Source organism: Balaenoptera acutorostrata, chromosome 6 (assembly GCF_949987535.1).
Source record: "Balaenoptera acutorostrata chromosome 6, mBalAcu1.1, whole genome shotgun sequence".
NCBI classification, from domain to species: domain Eukaryota; kingdom Metazoa; phylum Chordata; class Mammalia; order Artiodactyla; family Balaenopteridae; genus Balaenoptera; species Balaenoptera acutorostrata.
This window is the reverse complement of record NC_080069.1, coordinates 72,160,461-72,183,234: the sequence shown is the minus strand read 5'-3', so window position 1 is coordinate 72,183,234 and position 22,774 is coordinate 72,160,461. Positions and strand designations below refer to the sequence as shown.

The 22,774-nt window shown below is 40.7% G+C and overlaps 1 protein-coding gene across 7 annotated transcripts in view; it reads left to right on the top strand.

Moving 5' to 3' along the window:
- SMARCA2 (SWI/SNF related, matrix associated, actin dependent regulator of chromatin, subfamily a, member 2) overlaps window positions 1–22,774 on the top strand; it is a 182,846-nt gene that overhangs the window by 71,035 nt on the left and 89,037 nt on the right. For all 7 annotated transcript variants that reach the window (XM_028166516.2, XM_057548235.1, XM_057548233.1 and 4 more), the window contains 6 exons: window positions 1,174–1,416; window positions 2,770–2,883; window positions 11,238–11,345; window positions 11,974–12,060; window positions 15,498–15,544; window positions 18,231–18,397. In XM_028166516.2, the coding sequence (XP_028022317.2) occupies window positions 1,174–1,416; window positions 2,770–2,883; window positions 11,238–11,345; window positions 11,974–12,060; window positions 15,498–15,544; window positions 18,231–18,397 (766 nt within the window). The remainder of the gene's footprint in view (window positions 1–1,173; window positions 1,417–2,769; window positions 2,884–11,237; window positions 11,346–11,973; window positions 12,061–15,497; window positions 15,545–18,230; window positions 18,398–22,774) is intronic.

The window sequence follows — 22,774 nt, the reverse complement described above, 5'->3', positions numbered from 1 at the left end:
TCTTTTACCCGAACATCCCAGCCTGACTGATGATTTTATTCCTTTTCCCGGGACTTTACTGGTGCTTCTAACAAGGAAGGCGAGGACTTTATAGAACGCTTTGCCGTCTCCCTCCTCTCTAAGAGCTTTGCAGCAGGATCCAGGGACATCTGAGCACCAGATGCTTTTCTTGGCCATTGCCACTGTTTTGTGGGGAATGGATAGGCTTAGTGGGATATTCCTCATTGTTCTCACTTTGAGAAACAATGACCTTGGAGAGGGCTGAAGGGTCAGCTGTGAGAGGGGAAGGGGACTGTGTGTAGACTTAGGAAGGAAGATCGTGTCGTATGGTCACATTGTTTATTTTTGAAGTGATAGTTATGCTGGGGGAATATATTGTGTTTAATTCTGAAGTTTTGGCATAAACAGAGGAATGCTATTTTAGCACTGCCCTCTCTGCCAGTAAGTCTATCCTTTCATTTTAGACATCTTGAAATCGGGGTCCTAGACCTGGCAGGTAAGGAGTATGTATGAACTCAGAGAGTCCAGGTTGCCAGATCTTCTAATGTTTTAAAAGAATCTGGATGTCCAGATTTTTATGTGAAATGTTCCAGCTTTTAAATGTTAGCAGCTAAGTTCAAATTTAAAAAAAAAAAAATTAAAAAAAAAAAACATGAGCCAAACCCTGAAGGTAGTAGTCAGCCAAGGCAATAGAAAAAGGGCATGAAGCCAGAGTACTTCCGCTGCAGGTGCCTGCTGATGCCATCTTGGAGAAATCAGTCATTAACCTCTGCTTCAAGTGAGGAGCTATATTCTGTACTTACTATGAGCAGAGGTAACAGAGCCATTAAATCTGGCATAGCTGTCATGACATAACATTAGTAGAAGGAGTATTGGATGGGGAGACACAGGAGCTAATCCTGGCCCAACCATTTCATTCTGGGCCCAAGTTTCCGTCTTTGTGAAAGGGTAATTTGGAATCACATTCTATTATTCCATTCCATTACTACATAGTGCACGATGATCTGTCAGGTATGGGAAGTAGACTGTTAAGATTCTTTTATGCTAAGGAATCTCATGTCATAGCTTTTACCAAGCATGAGTTCTTTGGTTTTCCACATCACCACTTGCCTCTTAGAAGTAGTTGTGTTTTCCCTTGTTCACCGCATGTTGGTCCTTCCTCTTGTGTTATAGATTAGGTGGAAATATATGATAGTGGACGAAGGCCACCGAATGAAGAATCACCACTGCAAGCTGACTCAGGTCCTGAACACTCACTACGTGGCCCCCAGAAGGATCCTCTTGACCGGGACTCCCCTGCAGAATAAGCTCCCGGAACTCTGGGCCCTCCTCAACTTCCTCCTTCCCACAATTTTTAAGAGCTGCAGCACATTTGAGCAGTGGTTTAATGCTCCATTTGCCATGACTGGAGAAAGGGTACTGGCCTAACTTTTATTTTTCCCACTGCGTGACAATGAAATGAAATGAAAAGACCTAAAGCTGAGAACACTAGAGCCACAGAAAACCCATAGGGTGGTTTACAGTGTTGTAAAGTATTAGGAAGCCAATCAGTGGATGTATATGTTCTCACTCCAGGGATATTTTTCCATCCAAAGAAAATGGATCTAGTGATGGATGTAGGATCTAGGATCTAGGGTGTCCTAATCCCATTGTCTTTTGCCACTGTGTTAACCAGGCCAACAGAGGGTGTTCCTGGCTGGTGGAATGCTTAACTGCTACAGGCCACAAGGAGGATAAATGCAGAGATATTTGTTCAATCTATTTAACCACAACTCAACCAACCGAATATAAACCTTAAAAAGAAATATTTCCTTGTTATAAACTTGGGCTTCCCTTTAAACTATTTCCACATTAAGAGTTTGTATGTAAAACTGAACTGGTTTATACTAATTTTCTTTATGCATTGTTTTCAGGTTTTAGTGTAAGCCTCAGTCCTGTGTGTATATAAATACTCCTCAAACCCTGGAGTAGCCATTTTCAAATTTCTTATTATCATTCCTTCCACTAGAGGAACGAAAAGCCACTTAAAATGCTTTAGGGAAATTTATGTTGGAACTGTTTGGCCCTTTAATTTTGAGATGTTATAGGTACATTAGCCTTTTATTAAGAATTCATTGGCTTGCCCATTTGGAGAAGGTAGCGTCAATCAGCTCTGCCCCCTAGAGGTGAATAGAGGAAGGTGAAAGAGAAAGCGAAGGATTTATATATAAACAGGACTGAACTTGAACAAGATCAGAGCAGAGCAAAGGAGGATGCAGGTAGAGGGGCTTAGAAACCCACCGATGAAATCCGGATCCACTCTTCAGATTCTTCTTTTCAGGTTCAGGCCCTGTTCCCTTGGTATGTTTCTGCATCTGAGACAATCAGAGTTAGGAGCCTAACTTAATGCTTCAGTTTGAAGGAAGAACACATTAACTATTGCCCTTTTACTCGTGTTCTACCTCAGCTTTTAGTCAGCCTTTACTGCAATCATATCCCATAAAATTCTGAGCTGTTAACACTCCTGATCTAAAACTGATGGCTCTGGGCTGTTTTCTACAAAACTCAGCATTCAGACCAAGACACCCATTTAGAGGCTGTTCTGTTACCACCTTGTAGGAAGGTGGGAACAACATTCTGAGGTATACATGATGGGTATAAACCTAGCCTTAATGCACATAAAATTTCAATCATATATTGAAACCAATAATAAATGTAACATAAAGAGTCATTGTATGAAAGATCTTTTAAAAAAAAAAAAGATCAAATTCATCTAAGGTTCTCTTATAGGTGGACTTAAATGAAGAAGAAACTATATTGATTATCAGACGTCTGCATAAGGTGTTGAGACCATTTTTACTGAGGAGACTGAAGAAAGAAGTTGAATCCCAGCTTCCAGAAAAAGTATGTTGCAAATTCAAAAGTTGTGGTTTCTTCCCCTGCCAATATATTTGGAGTACCTGCCCCTGAAATTGTGTTTCAGAAACAGCAGGCTTGTATTTTAGTTCCAGGTAACTGGGAAATATCTTAAAGGATTTTTTTTGTTAGATGGAAGCTAGGGGATTTAGTGTAGAGAGAGAAGGGAAATTTTAGCATTTCATCTTGGTTTCCAAAAGTTTGGGGGCAGATTTTAAAAAATAACCAAATTCATTGAGTCTCATTACATTTTAGCTTTAACTTACATTCATTTAACATTACATGAATTAACATTCTGTTTTAACTTTAGATTTTTTCTTTTTACTAACCTCGTTGAGTTCGCTCTTGCAGGCGCCGTAGAAATGTTCTGCTTTGAGCCAAACAAGGCTTTGAATTTGAGGGTTGTATCATTATCAAGGGACCTGGTAAGCATTTGCCAGGTTTCCCGGTAATGTGTTTAATATTGGATGCTTGGGATGTCACGGTTCTGATAGTAAGTGAAAAATAGGGTTCCTGCAAATTACAGACGCATCATCTAATTTAAGTTCCTGTGAACATTTTAAGAAATATTTTTCAGATTACTTTTTGGACACTGATTTTTCAGTGCTTTAGAATGTCTTTTAAGCCCTTAGCTCCACATTTTTGGGTTGGATTTGGGTATTGGCTTAATATGTTTTTGATCATATTTTGGAACCGCACACACTGGAGTTCTACGTTTCATTCTCTTAAAGATAGATTGTTTGGCACTGTGCACTGTTCGTTGCATGAGTTAGTTTGATGTGAGTTTTCTCTTTAGAGGAGCCAATTGTGAAATGTGTGTTTTGCATCATTGTGTTTTTCTGTGTAATGACTCTATTTTTTGAACAGATTGGTTCATCCTGCTCAGTTTTAAGTGGGATTGGCAAGATAGTATACAAAGTTGATCACTTTGCTAAGAGAGAATTTTGGTCCCTAAGGCCCTATTCATTAGCAGTTGGAAAAAAATTAAATATTAACACAGTTCTTATACCATGCTCATCCCAGCAAAAACCTAAATATCTAAGTATTTTATTTTGCTAGTGAATTCATCTTGGGGATTGAATGCTGTTGATACTTCTTTGACTTCGTGTGGTCTTGGCATCTGTGGGTAACCCCCTTTCTATTCAGTATGGACTTTAGTTACAGAATAAGCTGGGGAATGGGTACAGTGGTCATATGGCTGCCTTGAATGTTACTGAGATCCTGCAAGTTTTAGAGATGGAATGTTAAAGATTTTAATTTGTCCCATACTTCCTTTTGTTTCTTTAGAAGAGCTATAAAATAAAAGGCAATTAACTGAAGTTCGTCATTTATTCATTCCATAAAACTTCTTAATCTTGTTACTCATTACTCTGTATTAGCCAGTCCTGAATGGCTAATATAGATAGATATTTAAAAAACACATTACAAGTTGAAAGTATGCCCTGTTTTAAGAAAATCCACTGTATTAGAATCCAAACTTTCGCAGCATAGGGATTATGGGGTGATTGGTTATAGCACAAAGGGATTCTTTGCTTTACTAAAATATTTATTTCACAGCTCTTTTCACAAGAAAACTTCCTGAGTATTGATAAATTTAAAAAAACTAAGATTAGATTTTCAAGAGCATGTTTCCGACATAAAGTACACATGTACTGTTTAATATCCAGATTTTTATATTTGAGGTACGTTAAACACCCTGTGTGTGATATACAGGCATACCTCATTTTATTGTACTTTGCTTCATTGCCTTTCATAGATACCATGTTTTTTTCCCCCCAAATTGAAGGTTTGTGGCAACCCTGTGTTGAGCAAGTCTGTCAGCACCATTTTTCAGCATATGCTAATTTCATGTCTCTGTGTCACGTTTTGGTAATTCTCGCAATATTTCAAGCTTTTTCATTATTGTTTTATGTGTTACGGTGATCTGTGATCAGTGATCTTTGATGTACCATTGCAAAAAGATTATGACTCACTGAAGGCTCAGATGATAGCATTTTTTTAGCAATAAAGTATTTTTTGATTAAGGTGTGTCCAATTTTTTTAGACAGTGCTATTGCACACTTAATAGACTATAGTATGGTGTGAACATAACTTATATGTGCTAGGAAACCAAAAAATTCTTGTGACTTGCTTTATTACCATATTCCCTTTCTTTTGTTGGTCTGGAACTGAACCCGCACTGTCTCCAAGGTATGACTGAATTATCTGTGGATAAGCTACCTTTACCTGGAGGCAACTTGGTGGAGTGGAAGTCATGGGTTCTGCCCGTCAGAGTGGACCTGGGTCCCCACTGCATTCTCCGTCTCATACTAGCTATGTGAGCTTGGGCAAGTCTCTTAACCCAGTGGGTGTCAGTGTTCTCATCAATGATCTGGAAAATAGACAATACCTGCTTCACAGAAGAGGATTGAATGGATGCAGTACTCATAACACTATGCCTGGCACGTGGTAAGGGCTCAACTGGTGACAACTGCTACCACCAGAGTCCTTACTTTCTACTCACACTGCCGTTTCTATTGCTGACTTCTGGTTCTGCTTCCCTATTCGCTTCAAGTTCTTTCTCACTGTTCTCTGGTTCTGGCACTTTCTGTGTTCCCGCCCCATCTCTGTCCCCATAACCTTTCCATGGTGAGTAGGGGAACTAATCACTTGGCATGTATATGTAGCTGTTATTGATGTGGTTTGGCCAGTTTTCACTCTTTGCTCTTTCTACCTTGTTAGGATTTTTTTAATCTGGGGAAAGTTGGCCATTTAAGTGTCATCCTTGGGGGTAAGAAGGTTTCTTCTGCCACCATCTGCTTGTAGCCACAAACGACATATATGTCTTTCTCAGGCTGTATAAAGAATCTAGAAAGGAATTGTGGCTGATGGCAGGAAAAGGCTAAATATTTTATAGGAGTGATGCTCAAATGTTTTCGTGAAAAAGAATCAGGGAAGTGGATTTCCATTTTATTTTTTAATTTACGTATAATAAAATTCACTCTGTTCGGTGTATAGTTCTGAGTTTTGACAAATACATTAACTCTACCCACAATCAAAATACAGAACAATTCTGTCTCCCAGTCCCTCCGACCAAAAATTTCCTAGCGCTCTCACTTTTTAGTCAAACTCTCCCTCTACCCTTTGCCTCATGCAACCGCTAATTTGTTCTCCATCCCTGTAGTTTTTGCCTGTTCCAGAATGTTGTATGAAAGGAATCAGACAATATGTCTCATCAGACCTTTTGCATCTGGTTTTTCATTTAGTGTAATGAATTTGAGATACATCCAAGGTGTTGGATGTATCATTAATTGGTTCATTTTTATTGTTGAATAATATTCTGTTACATTGATGCACCAGAGTTTGTTTATCCATTTAATGGAAGGAAATTTGGGTTGTTCCTAGTTTTTGATGGTTATGCATAAGTCTGCTATGAACATTTGTGTAAAGGTTTTTGTGTGAACATAGGTTTTCATTTCATTTTAGTAAATATCTAGGAGTGGGATTGCTTGGTCATATGGTAAATGTACACATAACTTTATAAGAAACTTCCGAGTGGTTTTCTAAGGAGTCTGAACCATTTTGTAGTCCCACCAGCAATGTATGAGCATTCCAGTTCCTCCACATTCTCCTCAGTACTTGATATTTTCAGTTTTTAGCACTGCTGGCCGTTTCAATAATTGTGTGCTAATATCTTGTGACTCATCTTCATGTGCTTATTTGGCATTCATGTGTCTTCTTTGATGAAGTGGTGCTTAAATCTTTTGCCTATTTTTTTCCCAATTATTTCTTTTCTTATTGTTGAGTTTTCAGATAGAAAAACTCTTAAAAATACAAAGTACCAGCCCTAGCCCCAGTAATTCTGTTTAGTATAGTGGGAGTGACCTCAGGAGTCTGTATTTCCTCAGGTGAAACCAAAGCAGGCATATAACGGCCGCAGTTTGATAAATGCAGTTCTACTTCATAGAAAAATTAGTTTTAATGAATGAGTATTTAATAAAAATTAGTTTTAATCAATGAGTATTTAATGACTTAATGAGTCTAATGAAACACCTAATGAGCAAGAGAATATACTGTCTCCAGGCCCCTCCCAACACCACCACCAAGCTGCTGGCATAAGATCCATTCCTTATACTCACGGAAGAAGGGCAATTCATGGAAAAGGGATTACATAAAACCTAACTTAAGCTAAAGAAAAATTGATTTTTCGACTTAGCTCCCATTTGAGGTTGTCTGTGCTGACTTTCTCTTTTGTATAATCAAGAACCAACTATACTTGCCATTGGCTGTATGTGTGTGTGTGTGTGTGTGTGTGTGTGTGTGTCTGTGTCTAAATATGCTAAAATATGTATACAATGTCTGAGATTAACTAGAGGTTGACCTACCTAAAGTCGACCCTGATTTTGATATAATCTGTATAAAACCACAAAAAAGCATTGTTTAGATGGGCAGCTTTTATATTTATTATATAAAAATTTAGAATGCTTGATGTAATTAATCATCACTTTGTTCCTCTCTTGCCATAGATTCTAGAACCTGGGACATTCATAAATTTAATCTTGGAAATCTCAATTCACAAAGTGGTAATATATCACACACAGTAGTCTGGATTTACTGATCTAATAATACCTCCTTTTGGAAGGGAAAAGATAAGTGAGGAATAGTGTTTAGGGAGAAACTATGAATAAAGGTTGAAAACTTTTACAGGGTTATATGGGAGGAGAGTCTGGGCCAATATAACCACCCAGTTTAGCTCCCTGAAGGGACCAGTTTGATCATTACTAACATAAGGAGTCTTAGGAGATAACTGTCATGTCCATGAGGCTGACACCCCAATTTTACATATAATTTCAAAATAATAGTCCCAGTGGCTCTCAGAAGCCTAACTTGTTGGGAGAATCATCCCTGTTAAAGAGTCATAGATTTTATTTCCTTCAGCACCAGCATATTTTGAGGAGCTTTCAAATTCATGCTCTAATCAGGGACCATCATGTTTTTTGGAGGTGACCCAGACCCAACAGAGTTTGAGGTGGCGTGATGATTACAAAGACTTTCCTCGCCTTGCCACTGTCAGTCTGCATGTCTACTTTCGAATTGTTCCGTCTGCCCTTTTCTCAATGCATAGCTCTGATGGCTTGCTGTGTGCGCTGCACTGCACTTGGGCGGGGCTGCAAGGTGCAGGAGCCGTACCAGAAATTGGAGGCATGGTGTGAGCTGTCGCTGAACGATGGCATGACAGTGAAAGGCAGCATCACCCACCCCATCAGGAGGAAGGATCCAGGCATTCAAGAGCTTTAGGACAGGGGTCCCCAGAGCACACAAGGGGGCGTGTGTGAGTATGTGGGGAGGTGCTTACTAGTAATCCATTGAGGTGTGGGAGGAAGATTTTAGAGCTTCCATTTATATTACTTTTTCTCTTAAAAATAAAAAAAATTAAGCTTTATTAAGTTAACATACAGATGGACACTGGTACCCATGCGGTATGTATGCACAACAGAAAGTCAAGGTACCTTGCTTAGACTGTATCGGTTATCCCGGGCGGGAGTGTGAGGGGGAGCTCCTCCACCTGGGGCGTCAGATATCCGCTCACCCTCGCAGCCTGGTTCCTTCGCTTTCTGCCTGCTGTGAGCATGGTGGGTTTCCCCGTATCCAGGTAAAAGGATTTTAGGATGATCTCATTTTAACTAAACTGACACCCCTGGCCCTCAGAATGAATGAAGGGCTTTAAAAGATTCTGCAAAGGATTGCAGGTTGAAAACAAGATGGATAACGTAAGCACAGATGGACGGTAGGAAAAGGGCAGTCCTGCCACCTCTCCTGTTCCTAGTGTGGGTTTTCACCAGCCCCATTATAACCCCAAAAATTAGATGTCATCAAATTGGCCTCTTGAAATGTAGATATAAGTCAACTGCCTTTAACATTGACCCCTGTCCTAAAGGTAACTTGTGTTTTGAGACATTAATGTCTGCGCATGCATATAATTCATAGTTAAATATATGGGCATGTATTGGGAAGAGGCGCTTTAGCATGTCTTTCTAGAAAGGAACTGCCATCAAAAAAGTTTAATGACCACTTCTTTGCGGGAAATGAAAAGGAAGATTGACTTTGGCTGATAGATATGGTTGGGGAAGATCTTACAAAGCACCCTCAGGGAGAGTGAAATTTGGAAAGGAAGCCCTAAGACTAAGGACCCTCACCCCAGGCCTGGGGGAAAGTACAAAGACAAACAAAATAGCTTGGACTTGTTTGGGAGGTTACAGGGAGCAAACGTAAAATATAGTTGTGAAACTTAGGATGGTGATTTTGATGATGTGTATCAAACTAGCTTCTGGTACCCCCTAATGGTGCTTGGGAGGAGGGTTGGGGGGGAACATCTCCTTCCTACAGCAGCCATCAGGTTCTAGGGTTGAGCTCGCTTCTCTGCTGACTTGGCCCCTATGGGGGTGTTTGACATTCCTATCTGCATGGCATCATCGTGCATGCCTCCTGCTTCCCAAACTCCCTCGCCTCCAGCTCTTAGCAGCAGCTAACTGATGCGAAGGAGGTTGAGGGTCCAGTCCCTCATTCTGGTTCTTCTGTCTCCTAACGCACTTACAAGCAAGCCTCAGCCCTCCTTCCCACATTCAGGAAAGTGTGCACAAGCTGGCTGGCAGGGAGGCCCAGGTGAAGATGAACATCAGGGCAGAACTGGGAAACCTAAAAGTCTCCGTGGTCATCCTTAGCGTAGAGCTTAAGGAAGTCGAGTCTGGTTCGATCCTAACTGCACCATTAAATAGCTGCATCGTTTCAACCCAGTCACTTAACCTTTCTGATGCTCAGGTTCCTTATCTATAAAACTCGAACACCACGAAATGTAACTCTCCTACAGCTCTTGTGTAGTGAAATGGGAGAAGGCACATAAAGCATTTTTGCACGGGGCCTGGTCCATAGAAAGAACTCAATAATACTAGCCCTTGGTGTCATTTTTATCATTATGCTTGTTAAAGTCTGAAGTTGTTTAACATTTTTCTACACTGTGATCAAGTTTCGTGGAGAGTTAACAGCTCTTGAAAAAGTCGAAGTACTTTAAAAACATGCAGGATCAAGTCTGTGGAACACAAAGCCTGTACTAATAGTGCATCCTTATTTATTAAACTTGGAGATGTTTTTTCCACCCTGGCCAAGAAAGTCATTAAAAACTAAAACAAGTTTATGGCAGGTCACTTGCTTTTCTTAACTTTTCTGCAGAGGAATCCACCTTTCTCTAATCTGATTTGGTGCATCAAAACGAGTAGCAAAAGGCTATTAATTGCGGTTCTGGCTGGCCTGACAGGTTCCTTCTAAAGCAACAATCGAATGAATATTCAACTTCTCTTCATCTGTGACCTCCTTGCCCTGGCCCTCAGAGCTGAAAATAACCTGATCATTTTTAATCAGTTTGTTAAACATGAGGCAGCTTGCTGATTTGCTTTTAATCACATTCTGCAGATTTCTAGGCATTAATCTGATGTTTATTATGAAAATTTCACATTTGTATTCTGGGGATTTTTTTTTAATAAAGAAAAACAATAATAGGAAATAACCAAGGCAGACTGTGTGCATTAGGAGCGTGCGAGAAGTATTGCAGGTGTGTATGAAACCACCAGCACATGAATTCCCTTTCACTGTTTTAAATTGGATTTTTCTGTTATTTCAAAATGGAAGCACATGAGGCCTTGCCTCTAAAGCAGATGGTCCTAGAGTTGCATCCAATTGTGGATTAATTCCTCTCCTTTGCCTGTTATCCTCACTAGGGTAGTATCTGCTCATCCTTCAAAAGCAGAGGGTAACTACATACAGTCAGCCTAGGGCTCTTATGAATCTCCTCAGATCAGTACTGGGGGTAGTAGCCACCTAGGACCATTTAAAAAATGTTTTCCAAAGAAAATCAGAGGTTATTGGCCAAGCACTGTTTTTCCTAAAACTGTTCTGTTCATAGGAAAGGAGGTATAGGTGGGAAGCAGAGGAAATACTATAAAAAAAAAGAAAAGAAAATACTCTGTATTGAACATCTTTGAATTTGAACAGTTTGCCAGCCTCTCTCTCTCTCTCTCTCTCTAATATGGAACAAGTCAAGAAATTTCCAAAAGCATGACCCTAGTGTCAATGGTCAATGACATACAACCTTTTGAAGGTCCCTACAGTATAATGGTACCTTTAGTAGTGATGACTGTGGTCCTCTCCATCACTACCACCACCCCACCCCACCCCCTCCATGAATCCAGGAGAGGGGAAGAGAGATACCTTTGTGGTCCCAGGAGTGCCACCAGCAGCCATGTCTCAACAGTCTTCTTAGAACAGGCACCTTCTCTCTCCTGCTCTACTTACTGTTCTTTTTTCCCCAGGTTGAATATGTGATCAAGTGTGACATGTCAGCTCTGCAGAAGATTCTGTATCGCCATATGCAAGCCAAAGGGATCCTCCTCACAGACGGTTCAGAGAAAGATAAAAAGGTACGTTGCGGAAGATGTTGCAACTCAAGGTGCTGTCATGTATCTTCTTGGGGCTGTGACGCTGGATACTCCTGGGAAACATCCCTGCTAATGCTGATTTGTCGAAGCAAATTACTGGGCTTTTTTTGGAGCTATTGTTGCTGCCAAAGAAAATCTCGTAGCCTCTTACCTGCAAACTGCATGGGAGCAGTTAGAAACGAACACCATGTTGGTGTTCATATCACCAAAATAGTTAGCTAAGCTCATGTCAGTTCTGCACGGAATATATCTGCCTAAGGGTGTGGTGGCATTATGGAAGGTTTCACAATCCAGTTTCATTCCCTGGGCGTCTGTTCCATGCTTCTAGGGAATAGACAGCTGTGAATCCTAGCGAATAGACAGTTATTTCTCAAAGCCATCCACTGGGCATAATTCCCTCCTCTAGGATAAGTTAGTCACAAGGAAGATGTTATATCTAATTCAGGAACAACTATGTAATAGTAACAGGAACTTTGGACCACAAGAGGTGTAGGTTACCGAGAAGACCTATGGCCCTTTGCTGTTTCTATAGAAGCCTATTTTTTTTTTAAATGGGAAATACCTGATCAATTAATAACTTCTATTTTCACTCTCCTCTACTTGTTCTTAGGGGAAAGGAGGCGCTAAGACACTTATGAACACTATCATGCAGTTGAGAAAAATCTGCAATCACCCATATATGTTTCAGCACATTGAGGTAAGTCTGCGTTCTCTGTCGTGACCCTGATCCTTACTGTGTTATTCCTACTAATACTAATACATAGACAATTTTTTTTAATAAAAAATAAAAGAGGGTTAAAACGTGTGGAAGTTGAAACAACATGGTCTGATAGCTTGAAGAGCAGAATTAACAAACATGAATTTTCTGGTTATGGATTCTCATTGGTACCAGACACTTGAGCATCTGGAATTTTATAACCAGGAGTTTCAAGTAGTGAGAAAATGCTGTAAGCTATGGCTCATTATGTGGGTTTGGGTAGGTGCTGTGAATTGCCTTGTTACCGTAGGAGCTCCGAAATGGAAGATAATGATAAGTACATCCAGCTTCCTCAGAAGGATGCTGTGAAAAATATTAAAATAATGTATTTATACCCGTTGAACAGAAAGATGTTCTCTGTAAAAGTCACTGACTTTAGTCTGTTACTTAGATTTGTATTTTTCCTTTCTGGCCTCTTTCATGACAGTGTAGATACAGGCTTTTATCCTGAGGCTCTGGTCTCTAGGAAGCTATTTTTAGGGGAGCGGACATATTCTGCCCTGTTCGCTACATGTGAATGAGTTTCCTACATTGACAGTTTCACCCCAGTAGGAGCCATTGACTTGAGCAGGAAGGAAAAGGAGCCACAATTGTAGCCTCCACTTTTCAATGTTGCCGCAGATGCATATGGTCCTGGCGGCAATTATTTGCCAGGGCGCTGCTTACTTTCCACTACAGATGAGCAGGAGGCATGGGGCAAGTCACTGCAGGCTCCGTGTTTGCACCAGCTTATTAACAAATAAATAAATAGAAGGTTCTAGGAATTTAACTTTCAGGAGCATATTCCTGGAAATGAGACTGAAATAGTCTTGACTTTGAAGATTATTTTTTTCTTCCTTGTTTTTGGTAATCGCGCTTGTTAGGTGACAGTATATATTGCACCTCTATCCCTATCCTGGAGTCCTATCCCACCTGTGGTGGGAAATTAGAAAAACTCCTGACATTGTTGTTGCCTTAGGGACAGGCAACCCTTCCTTTATAGAGTAAAAAGCCCTCGATATAAGTAAAATGACAACAGCAACAACAGTAAACGGAAGGAAGGATGGATGGAAGGAAGGAAGGAAGAAAAGAAAGAAGGAAGAAAGGGAGGGAGGGAGGGAGGGGAAGGTCCCACCAACAAGCCTATTTAGACACATAGTAGGAGAATCCACTGTGTGGTAATAAGTCTATACCCCAGGTCACTTTTTTTTTTTTTTTTTTTTTAATGCTGGCTGTCAGGCACTACTGACTTCTATTTTTTATTTATGTATTTTTTAAATTTATTTATTTATTTATTTAATTTTGGCTGTGGTGGGTCTTCGTTTCTGTGCGAGGGCTTTCTCTAGTTGCGGCAAGCGGGGGCCACTCTTCATTGTGGTGCGCGGGCCTCTCACTATCGCGGCCTCTCTTGTTGCGGAGCACAGGCTCCAGACGCGCAGGCTCAATAGTTGTGGCTCACGGGCCCAGTTGCTCCGCGGCATGTGGGATCCTCCCAAACCAGGGCTCAAACCCATGTCCCCTGCATTGGCAGGCAGATTCTCAACCACTGCGCCACCAGGGAAGCCCCCAGGTCACTTTTAACTGTGACTTGGTGTAAGTCACTCATAGTTACTTGACTTGTCATCAGATGGTAATAGATTATACGACTGGCAAGGGCATAAGCTTTAAAAAAAAAATAACATATGAAGTGTCTGGTAAACCAATAATGTGATAAATGGGCTGTAAGGTATCCATGAATTAGTGGGGGCTACATGTTGGGTTGGAGGAGCCAAAAAAAAAAAGATCCAATGGTGAAAATGATTGGGGTCATGTCAGGTTAACCTGTTACCCACCATCTTATTTTTCCTAAAAATAATTTTAAGATATTTACTTTGTAAAAGTATAGAGGAGTTTGAGGACTTAGAAATTATGAAAATTAGGTGTCAATCTTAACTTCATTTTGGTTATCGTACCAAAATGAACCTTTGAGACACACTGGGCCATGTCAGGTAGAGAGAGGATGTCAAGCTTCTGTCTGGAGCACCTGGGGAGGGGAGGGGGTGGGGATCAAAGAAGCTAAGTCTAAGTAACATGTCCTCCTTTGCCTGCACATTGACATTTTAAGTAGCAGTCAGTAGAAAGACAGACTTTGATTCGCAATTTTTTTAATGTAAAGAACTTTCAGGAGCACATTCCTGGAAATGAGACCCACAGTTATTTGCAAAGGTGTCACAGTTGTGAACCAGAGACGGTGTGTGCATTTTGCTTTTGTCTTCGTTTTGTTTGCTTACACACCCTTTGTTCATACTAGAAACCTACTCTCTGGATTGGGCTCACTGCCTGCCTGGGGATCTTCACACCAGAGAAATGAAAGCAGTGTTTTTAAAATGCTGCTGATACCTGACCTTATCACCGTCTATCAACACATACCATCTGAGAGACGGATGAGACCTAAATCTCTAGTCAGGGATGGCACCTGTAGAGACGAAAGGGTAGGCTTGGAGTCAGGGTAGGGTTTTTGGCTGAGGTCCATTGGCGTTAATTTTGCTGGCAGGGCAGCATCCGGAGGGGCTGGGCCTACCATAAATGGTGAGCATGTTTGGGAGCAAAGCCCAAAGGGAAGATCTGGTCCCCTTGGAGGAAAGCTTGAGTGATCCGGGAAGGAAGGGGAGCAGAGAAGGGAGACAGCTGGTGGTTAATGTGAAGGTGTGACGTGCTCTCCTCCCCACAGATGGTCTCCCTTCCCATAAAGAAGGAATGCGAAAATCACATGGAGAACAGCAACTTATTTCTTCCACAGAATCAGTGAGGAGGGAATTCTGTAATTAAGTTCTGTGTTTTAAAAGTGGAAGCCGGTCACCTGAGGGGTGGTATACATTTAGAGCCTTATTTATGATACAGAAAATCACAGTACGGAAGGGATGTTAGGATTCCACCAAACTAAGATTTACAGTATGTAGTACATAAATAATCATTACTTTTACTGTTAAATATTTCCACAGTGTATTTATGTGTATATATTAATCTTGATTTGCTTGTATTAAGCTCTTCCTCTGGTCTAGACTCTAAGCTCCTTGGGGTAGCTACTTCATTTTTTTCTGGATTCCCAGTACCTGCCTACCACAGCCCTGGGCCAGTCAATACTTAATCACTGTTTGATGAGTGAACTAACCCTATCATCTCAGTATGAGAGTCTAGAGACTTGCACACTTACGGGGTACATTTCTGGCAGAACTATAGTCTGAATTCAAAGACTTTGAGTTTCTGGTTCATTGTATAACGAGTGTTTTCTTACTTATTCATTATTTTATTTAACTGTGCTCTAGAAATAGATAGGATGACCTCACTAAGAGAATAATCATTAAGTTAATAATTACAGATCCGTTTTTTAGAATCATTTTCTTCTCTCTCTTTTAAAGGAATCCTTTGCCGAACACCTGGGCTATTCAAATGGGGTCATCAATGGGTAAATCTTAATTTTTTTTTTCTTCCAAAAAATAGTTTGTTGGTCCTCCCTAACTTTTCTCTCTGAAGTGTTTCCTATCACACAAGTACATACTGCCAGCCTCCTCAGCCCTCCTCTCTCCTCAGCAGAGAGTACAGAAGTTGTTAACCAAAATGATATCAGCATTCCCTTTTACTTTACTGGCATAAATTACCACATGCCTTGAGCAAGTGGCTATTCAAAGGACATAGATCTCCTTTAATAGACTTAACAGTGTCCTAGTGTTCTAAAAACGTTGTCAGAGCTTCAAAGGGTTCTGACTTATAACCAATAGTTTAGCTTGAGCTCAAAGCGAATTTACCATATGAAGTCTCAAGTTGATATTTAACATTAACGTGTATGAGAGGAAAATGTCTCATCTGCTATACATATATACACCTTGACAGTAATTTGTTAGCCTATGGTCTGTATAAGAAATAACTTTTCATTAGCCGTGGACATTGAAGAGACGCATGCCTGCAACACAACAAAACAGAATGTTGCATTAATAGAAAGTCTCTGTTTTGCTTGTGTGGTACCAGGGACATTTTTATTATTAGGATAAAGGGGTCAATTCTTGGATCCCAAGGGCAGACTGTGTTGCTGGACTAAGCTCCAGGAATTGGAAGCCATCCAGACCAACGCCACCAGGCTCTCCTTTGTCTCTCCTTTGTCTCTCCTTTGTCTCTCCTTTTCTCCTTTTCTCTCGGTCCTTTGTTCACTCCTGGTGCCATCAGGTTGGCCAGGGTTGCATATTGAAAACATGGCCTCAGGGGGTGTTTGGAGGACAGTTCTCAAGAGTAGGGGATGGATGTCGGGAAGACTTACACTGGAAAATGTCTGTTCTGTGTGTCACAAAATCAACTACCAATGATACGTTTCAGTATTATAGACTAGACTGCACATGCACTGGGGAGTTTTCCCAACAACATCACCCCGACAGCTAAGTTTTAATAATATGACACATCCCTGTTGATAAAGAGGAGAGTGGTTTCTTGTGGAGGAGAAAAGCTCTACTTTGACTCACTAACATTCTTCTCTATCTGACAGCACTCTATCATCGTATTTTTTTTTTTTTTAAAGGTTGACTACTTTTTTTTTTTTAATTTTTATTTATTTATTTATTTATTCATTCATTCATTTATGGCTGTGTTGGGTCTTCGTTTCTGTGCGAGGGCTTTCTCTAGTTGTGGCAAGCGGGGGCCACTCTTCATCGCCGTGCGCGGGCCTCTCACTATCATGGCCTCTCCTGTTGCGGAGCACAGGCTCCAGACGCGCAGGCTCAGCAACTGTGGCTCACGGGCCTAGTTGCTCCGCGGCATGTGGGATCCTCCCAGACCAGGGCTCGAACCCGTGTCCCCTGCATTGGCAGGCAGATTCCCAACCACTGCGCCACCAGGGAAGCCCTATCATCGTATTTTTTAATGTGAATTTCTGTGTAAGCCAGGATTGTGTCCCCTCCCCAATCCATTCTGCACAGTGTACATGGTGATCTTTTAAAAAGGTGTCATATCTCGTCACCCCCCTGTTTAAAACCCATCGTTGGCTTTCTGTTGCACTTATAACTAAAACTAATAGAGCCCTACAGGATCTGTCCCCCCTCCCACCCTCTTCACCTCTGCTGTCGTCGCCCAGCATCCCCCTCTGCCCCCCCCACCCCCCGACTTAAGCTTAAGCCACACACACCATTTTTTCAATTCTTTAGACTCACCAGGCTCTTTTACTCCTCAGGGCCTTTGCACATACTCTTTCCACTTCCTGGAATCTCCTCCTCTCCACTCCTAAGCCCACCTTTTTCACCTGGCTGCCTTTTGCTCTTTATTTCAGGTTTTAGCTAAACTGTTAGCTCTTTAGCAGGTCACCTTTGATGCTGTAAACCAGTGGCTGCCAAATTCTTTTCTGCAAAGGGCCAAATCTCAAATGTTTTCACCTTTGCTGGGCAAAAAGTCTCTGTCGCACCTGCTCAACTTTGCCATGGTAGCTTGAAAGCAGGCCATAGGCGAACAGAAATGAGTGAGCCTGGCTGTGTTCCAATAAAACTTTATTTACAAAAACAGACAGCAGTCCAGGGGCTGATGTTTGGCCAAGCACTGCTCTAATGTAAAGAAGATGTCACATGTTGCTATGAGCGCTCATAGCAACTTGCTATTTTTCTTTTTAGGACTTATCACAAGTTGTTAATTACCCATTTGGAAGGCAGGGATTCTATTTTGCTTATACACATGCCCAGCAGTGTGCTTGGCACATAGTAGGTGCTCAGTAAGCATTTCAATGAATCTTAAGTGCCCTAAATTAGTAATTTTATGTACTTAATAAGTAGGAATTTAAGGAAATGACAACATATACATATATGCATGTGTAGGAAAGACAGAGGGAGAGAGTCAAAGTATTAGGTTTCCTTTTCTTTCTAGAAACTGTCATCATACCTAGAGTATATAATATACTTTTTATGGGTTTTCTAGAAATATATTTTATTTTTTCCATGCAATAGTCTCAGTTGCTTTGGAGTGGATACTCATTCACTCATTCATTCATCCATTCATTCATTCTGTAGTTATTTATTGAATGTTTACTATGCACAAGGCACTATATGAAAAGCAAAGCTCTACTGGATCCTTCAAGAAGACAGCAGTAATACTGTCTTCTTGTTTTGCATTTTTGGGTTCAGGGCTGAGCTGTATCGGGCCTCAGGAAAGTTTGAGCTACTTGATCGTATTCTGCCAAAATTGAGAGCGACTAATCACCGCGTGCTGCTTTTCTGCCAGATGACGTCTCTCATGACCATCATGGAGGATTACTTTGCTTTTCGGAACTTCCTTTACCTGCGCCTTGATGGTAAGTGTGTAAGGAATTAGGCTCTGAAGCCACACGACCCAGAGTGCAGGGATAATGGGCACTCAGATCCAATTCCAATCTCAGCCAAAAGGAGGGGTAAAATTCTTGAAGAATTAACTAGCAGGGTGGGGTGCAGCTTCTCTAGACAGCAGTCTTTATATCCTCCAGCTTAAAATAAGCTGAAATTATTTGTGCTGCTATTTATCCCACATACAAACCAATACAAATGGAGTTAGAATCACTTACAAGTACCACAATTAAAATAAACCAAACTAAACTAAAATTTAAAAACTCTCCTTGCCCTTAGGCTTGTCTGTTACCTGTGCACCATATAGAATATTTTGATAAGCCTTTAGCTTTCTCTGTGAAGGCATATTTTAAGGGGATAAAGGCTATGACTCCTTTCTTCAGTGACACTGTTGTAGTTCATTTAAGATTATATCCATCGTTGAAGCTTCTCTCTTTTTCTAAATAGAACATATCTACATGTTACGTTAAGAGATAGGGCTTCACTGTTGCCTGAATTTTGCAAACTGTGTAGAATATTGGCTTGATTTTAAGAGTGAAATTTAAATACCGTGTCCTTAAAAAATTAGTCAGAAAATATGAATGGAAGAAAATACGAATTTAAGGATACTTCCTAAATTGCTATATGATTTGGGTGGCAGCTCTAGCATTTCAGAGATTAAAGATATCAAAATTTTCATACTATGGCAGGGGGTAACATTTTCAAAGAGTGGTTAAGTAGGAATAGGAGCTGATTTACAGGCAGGCTGGTGTTGAATTCCTGCACGGTGTTACTAATACCAATTTTTATCCAATGCAATATTCAAGTTATTGTCAAATGGGAAATTTAAAGTTTATGTTCCATTAAAAGGTGGTGTTTTATTTTCAATCCAACATTTTCTCCCCCTTTTGCCGTGAATTAGATAAAACTGGATATTTACCAACCTTGGACCTGCCATATGTTCTCTTACTTGAGTTTTGAGTTTTTAAGTGAATTCTCTATATGGTGTACCTCTTAGGGCCTTATTAACTTTTAAATTAATTATACCTCTGACAGACTTGATTTTTTAAAAATCTTTTTGCCTCTCCTCAAAGTCACTGTAAACAGAGGAATGGTTAAGTCAGTGTTAATTCTGAATTCATGACACAGTTACATCAACTACAGTCTGTCTTTTGGCAAATCTGCCTTGTGTCTCATCTTCTGACCTGATGCATTGGTTCCTCCCTCTCTGTGAGGAGTAAGTTCAGCCTTCCATCAGCATTCTTCCTTCACTGCTGCTTGAGTGAGGGGAGGGGGGCGGCCAGCTCTATTTTCCCTGGATGTACAGCCCCCCACAGGTGTCCTGTAGAACTGTTGTTTACTACTCTGTGGCATTTCGTTTGGAATCTCAGCTCTCTTGGGACTGTGACCTTGGAATGTTCGCGTCTGGGAAACTGGCAAGAAGTGATTTCCTTGAAACAAATCTCTCTAATGTGTTCTTACCAGCTTGAGAGAGTGTCTTTATTTTTATTTAATTTTTAAAAATGTTTTGGCTGTGTTGGGTCTCCATTGCTCTGCGCGGGCGTTCTCTAGTTGCGGAGAGGGGGGGCTACTCTTCGTTGCGGTGCACGGGCTTCTCATTGCGGTGGCTTCTCTTGTTGTGGAGCTCGGACTCTAGGTGCCCGGGCTTCAGTAGCTGTGGCTCGTGGGCTCTAGAGCGCAGGCTCAGTAGTTGTGGTGCATGGGCTTAGTTGCTCCGCGGCATGTGGGATCTTCCCAGAGCAGGGCTCGACCCCGTGTCCCCTGCATTAGCAGGTGAATTCTTAACCACTGCGCCACCAGGGAAGCCCCGAGAGAGTATCTTTAATATTCTGTTGGTTGCTGTATTGTTATTAATCATAATAGTCATAAAACTAATGTTTTTGGAAGACCTACTACATGCGGGATGCCAGGCTAAGCACTTCATGTGCATTATTAATTTAATTTTCTCAACAAACAAGCTTCTGTTCTCCCCTTCTTACCAGGTACGAATATGATCCCATTTAACAGATGTGAAAACAGAGGTTTAGAGAGAGGAGTTAACTTACCATAGGTTACACATGAAGCAAATGGTGAGATCAAGTTCTAACTTAGATGTCTCTGATTCGAAATTAGTTTAGAATCAGTTTTAGCAAATCCAGCAAGATTTATTCCATCTCTGAAAATGCAGGTTGCTTTCCTAGAGACATTTGAAGACTGATTTTGAACTGAATTCAAAAATTATAAGTTGGTTGATTGAAAATGACCAGGCCATTTCAAGAGAATGTGCTACTCACTGATCCTACCATCAAAGGCCTTACCATTAGGTTGGAGGAGGCAAGTAAGCAAGTTCCATTAAGTGTTACAGATGTCATTGAGAAGGCTGCATGGGCTTCTACCTGGAAGAAACAGCAGCCATTTGTTCTGGGGTTAGAGAGAATTGATGGCAAATAGTCGACATACACATGGATAAATCGGTACACACACTGCCAGCTGTACCACCCTCTGACTACACCCCCTTAACCCAGTTGTTAAAATGACTTCAGATTTTCATTGCTGAATTTGATGTCCCAGATTTTTGACCTCAGGGGGAAAAAAATTTGATGACAGTTAAGTAGATTTTTTTCTGCAGAGATTATGGTTGCATGAATAGATTTAACTACGATTCCATTATAGTCTTTGTTTTCACTGGAAATGATTTTTGAGTGAGAGCAAGTGATGAAGTTACATCCCAGAAGACAACATTTTCCAAAAGCAGATGAAACTAAGTTAAAGTGAGTAATCATGAAAGCCAGGCAGTGTGTTCCTTCTGGCAAAATCTGCAGTTTTCAACACAGTTGCCCTTACTATTAATTGTATGCTTGGTTATGTTCTACATTAAAGCCTATAAGAACGTGGACTTGATACACTTTAAATCCTGTGCCCACCTACAAACAGCATTTCTTTGGCTGGGGCTAAACCCTGACACGGTAGTTTGACTCTCCTTGAGCAGTGTCCCAAAGATTGCTGATGAACAGCAGAGATCTTGGCTTGGAGAACCTTTGACGAATGGAAATGGTAATCCAGCAAATTCTGAACCTTGTAATGAGAAATGCCATGGCTTTGCATGAAAAGTGATTCAATCATATTTTTTCCTGGCTTTAATTTGTCAAGTTCCAAGTTACATATACTATTTAAATATACACCAGATAATATGGTCCATCTGTTTGCTTGAGGTGTCTAGCATAGGGCCTAAAAACTCTTTTGACCAGATAATTTCGATATCCCTTTTGTTTTTCAGTGCTTTATTTTTCATTTAGGGTTATTTCATCCCAAGTAGGCATATCCACTAATTAGTTTTATTTATATCTTAATGCATGTGATTGTTAACTGATTATTTTTCAGTTCAGTGGATCAAAAGTGAACTTCTACCCTCAGAGTATATAGATGCACAGTTTTTGTACCCTGATGTCAGAAAATAGATACAGTTGGTCCCTCGTCCCTCAGTATCCAAGGTGGGGGTTTGGTTCCAGGAACCCCACAATTACCAGAATCTGCAGGTGCTCAAGCCCCTAATATAAAACAGTGTAGTGGGACCTCCCCAGCGGTCCCGTAGTTAAGGCTCTGCCTTCCAATGAATGGGGCGCAGGTTTGATCCCTGGTCGGGGAACTAAGATTCCACATGCCATGCAGTATGGCCAAAAATTAAAAAAACAAACAAACAAGCAAAAATACCAGTGTAGTATTTGCCATATAATCTATGCACATCCTCGCATGTACTTTAAATCATCTCTAGATTACTTATGATACCTAGAGAGGAGAAGATGGTGGAAGAGTAAGACGTGGAGATCACCTTCCTCCCCACAGATACATCAGAAATACTTATGATACCTAATACAATGTAAAGGCTATGTAAATAGTTGCTGGTGCTTGGCAAAGTCAAATTATGCTTTTTTGGAACTTTCTGGAGTTCTTAATTTGGAATTCGGAGTACTTTTGATCCAAATTTTTTTAATTTGGAATACTTTTGATCCACTGTTGGTTGAACCCCTGGATGATGCACAACCCATAGGTACAAAGGGACGATTGTACCATTGTCTCTGGGAACTCCTTCTTTCCCCATTTTGGAAGTGTTTGCTTTTTTTTTTTTTTTTTTTTTTTTTTTTTGGTTTCTTTGGCTTTTCCTTCACTTTAAGGCAGAGGGTAAATATGTGAACCAGTAATCTATGTGAGTAATTTTTTAAAAAATCATTGCACCTGGGCAAATGATGTAGCAAAATGGTTTCATGATAGACCAGAACGTGTCTTCCGTTAGCATCATGAACAGATAGTTCATCGTGATCTCAGAAAGCCAATTCTGAAAGTAACAGAAAAAAAGGCACCACGTGTTTGAA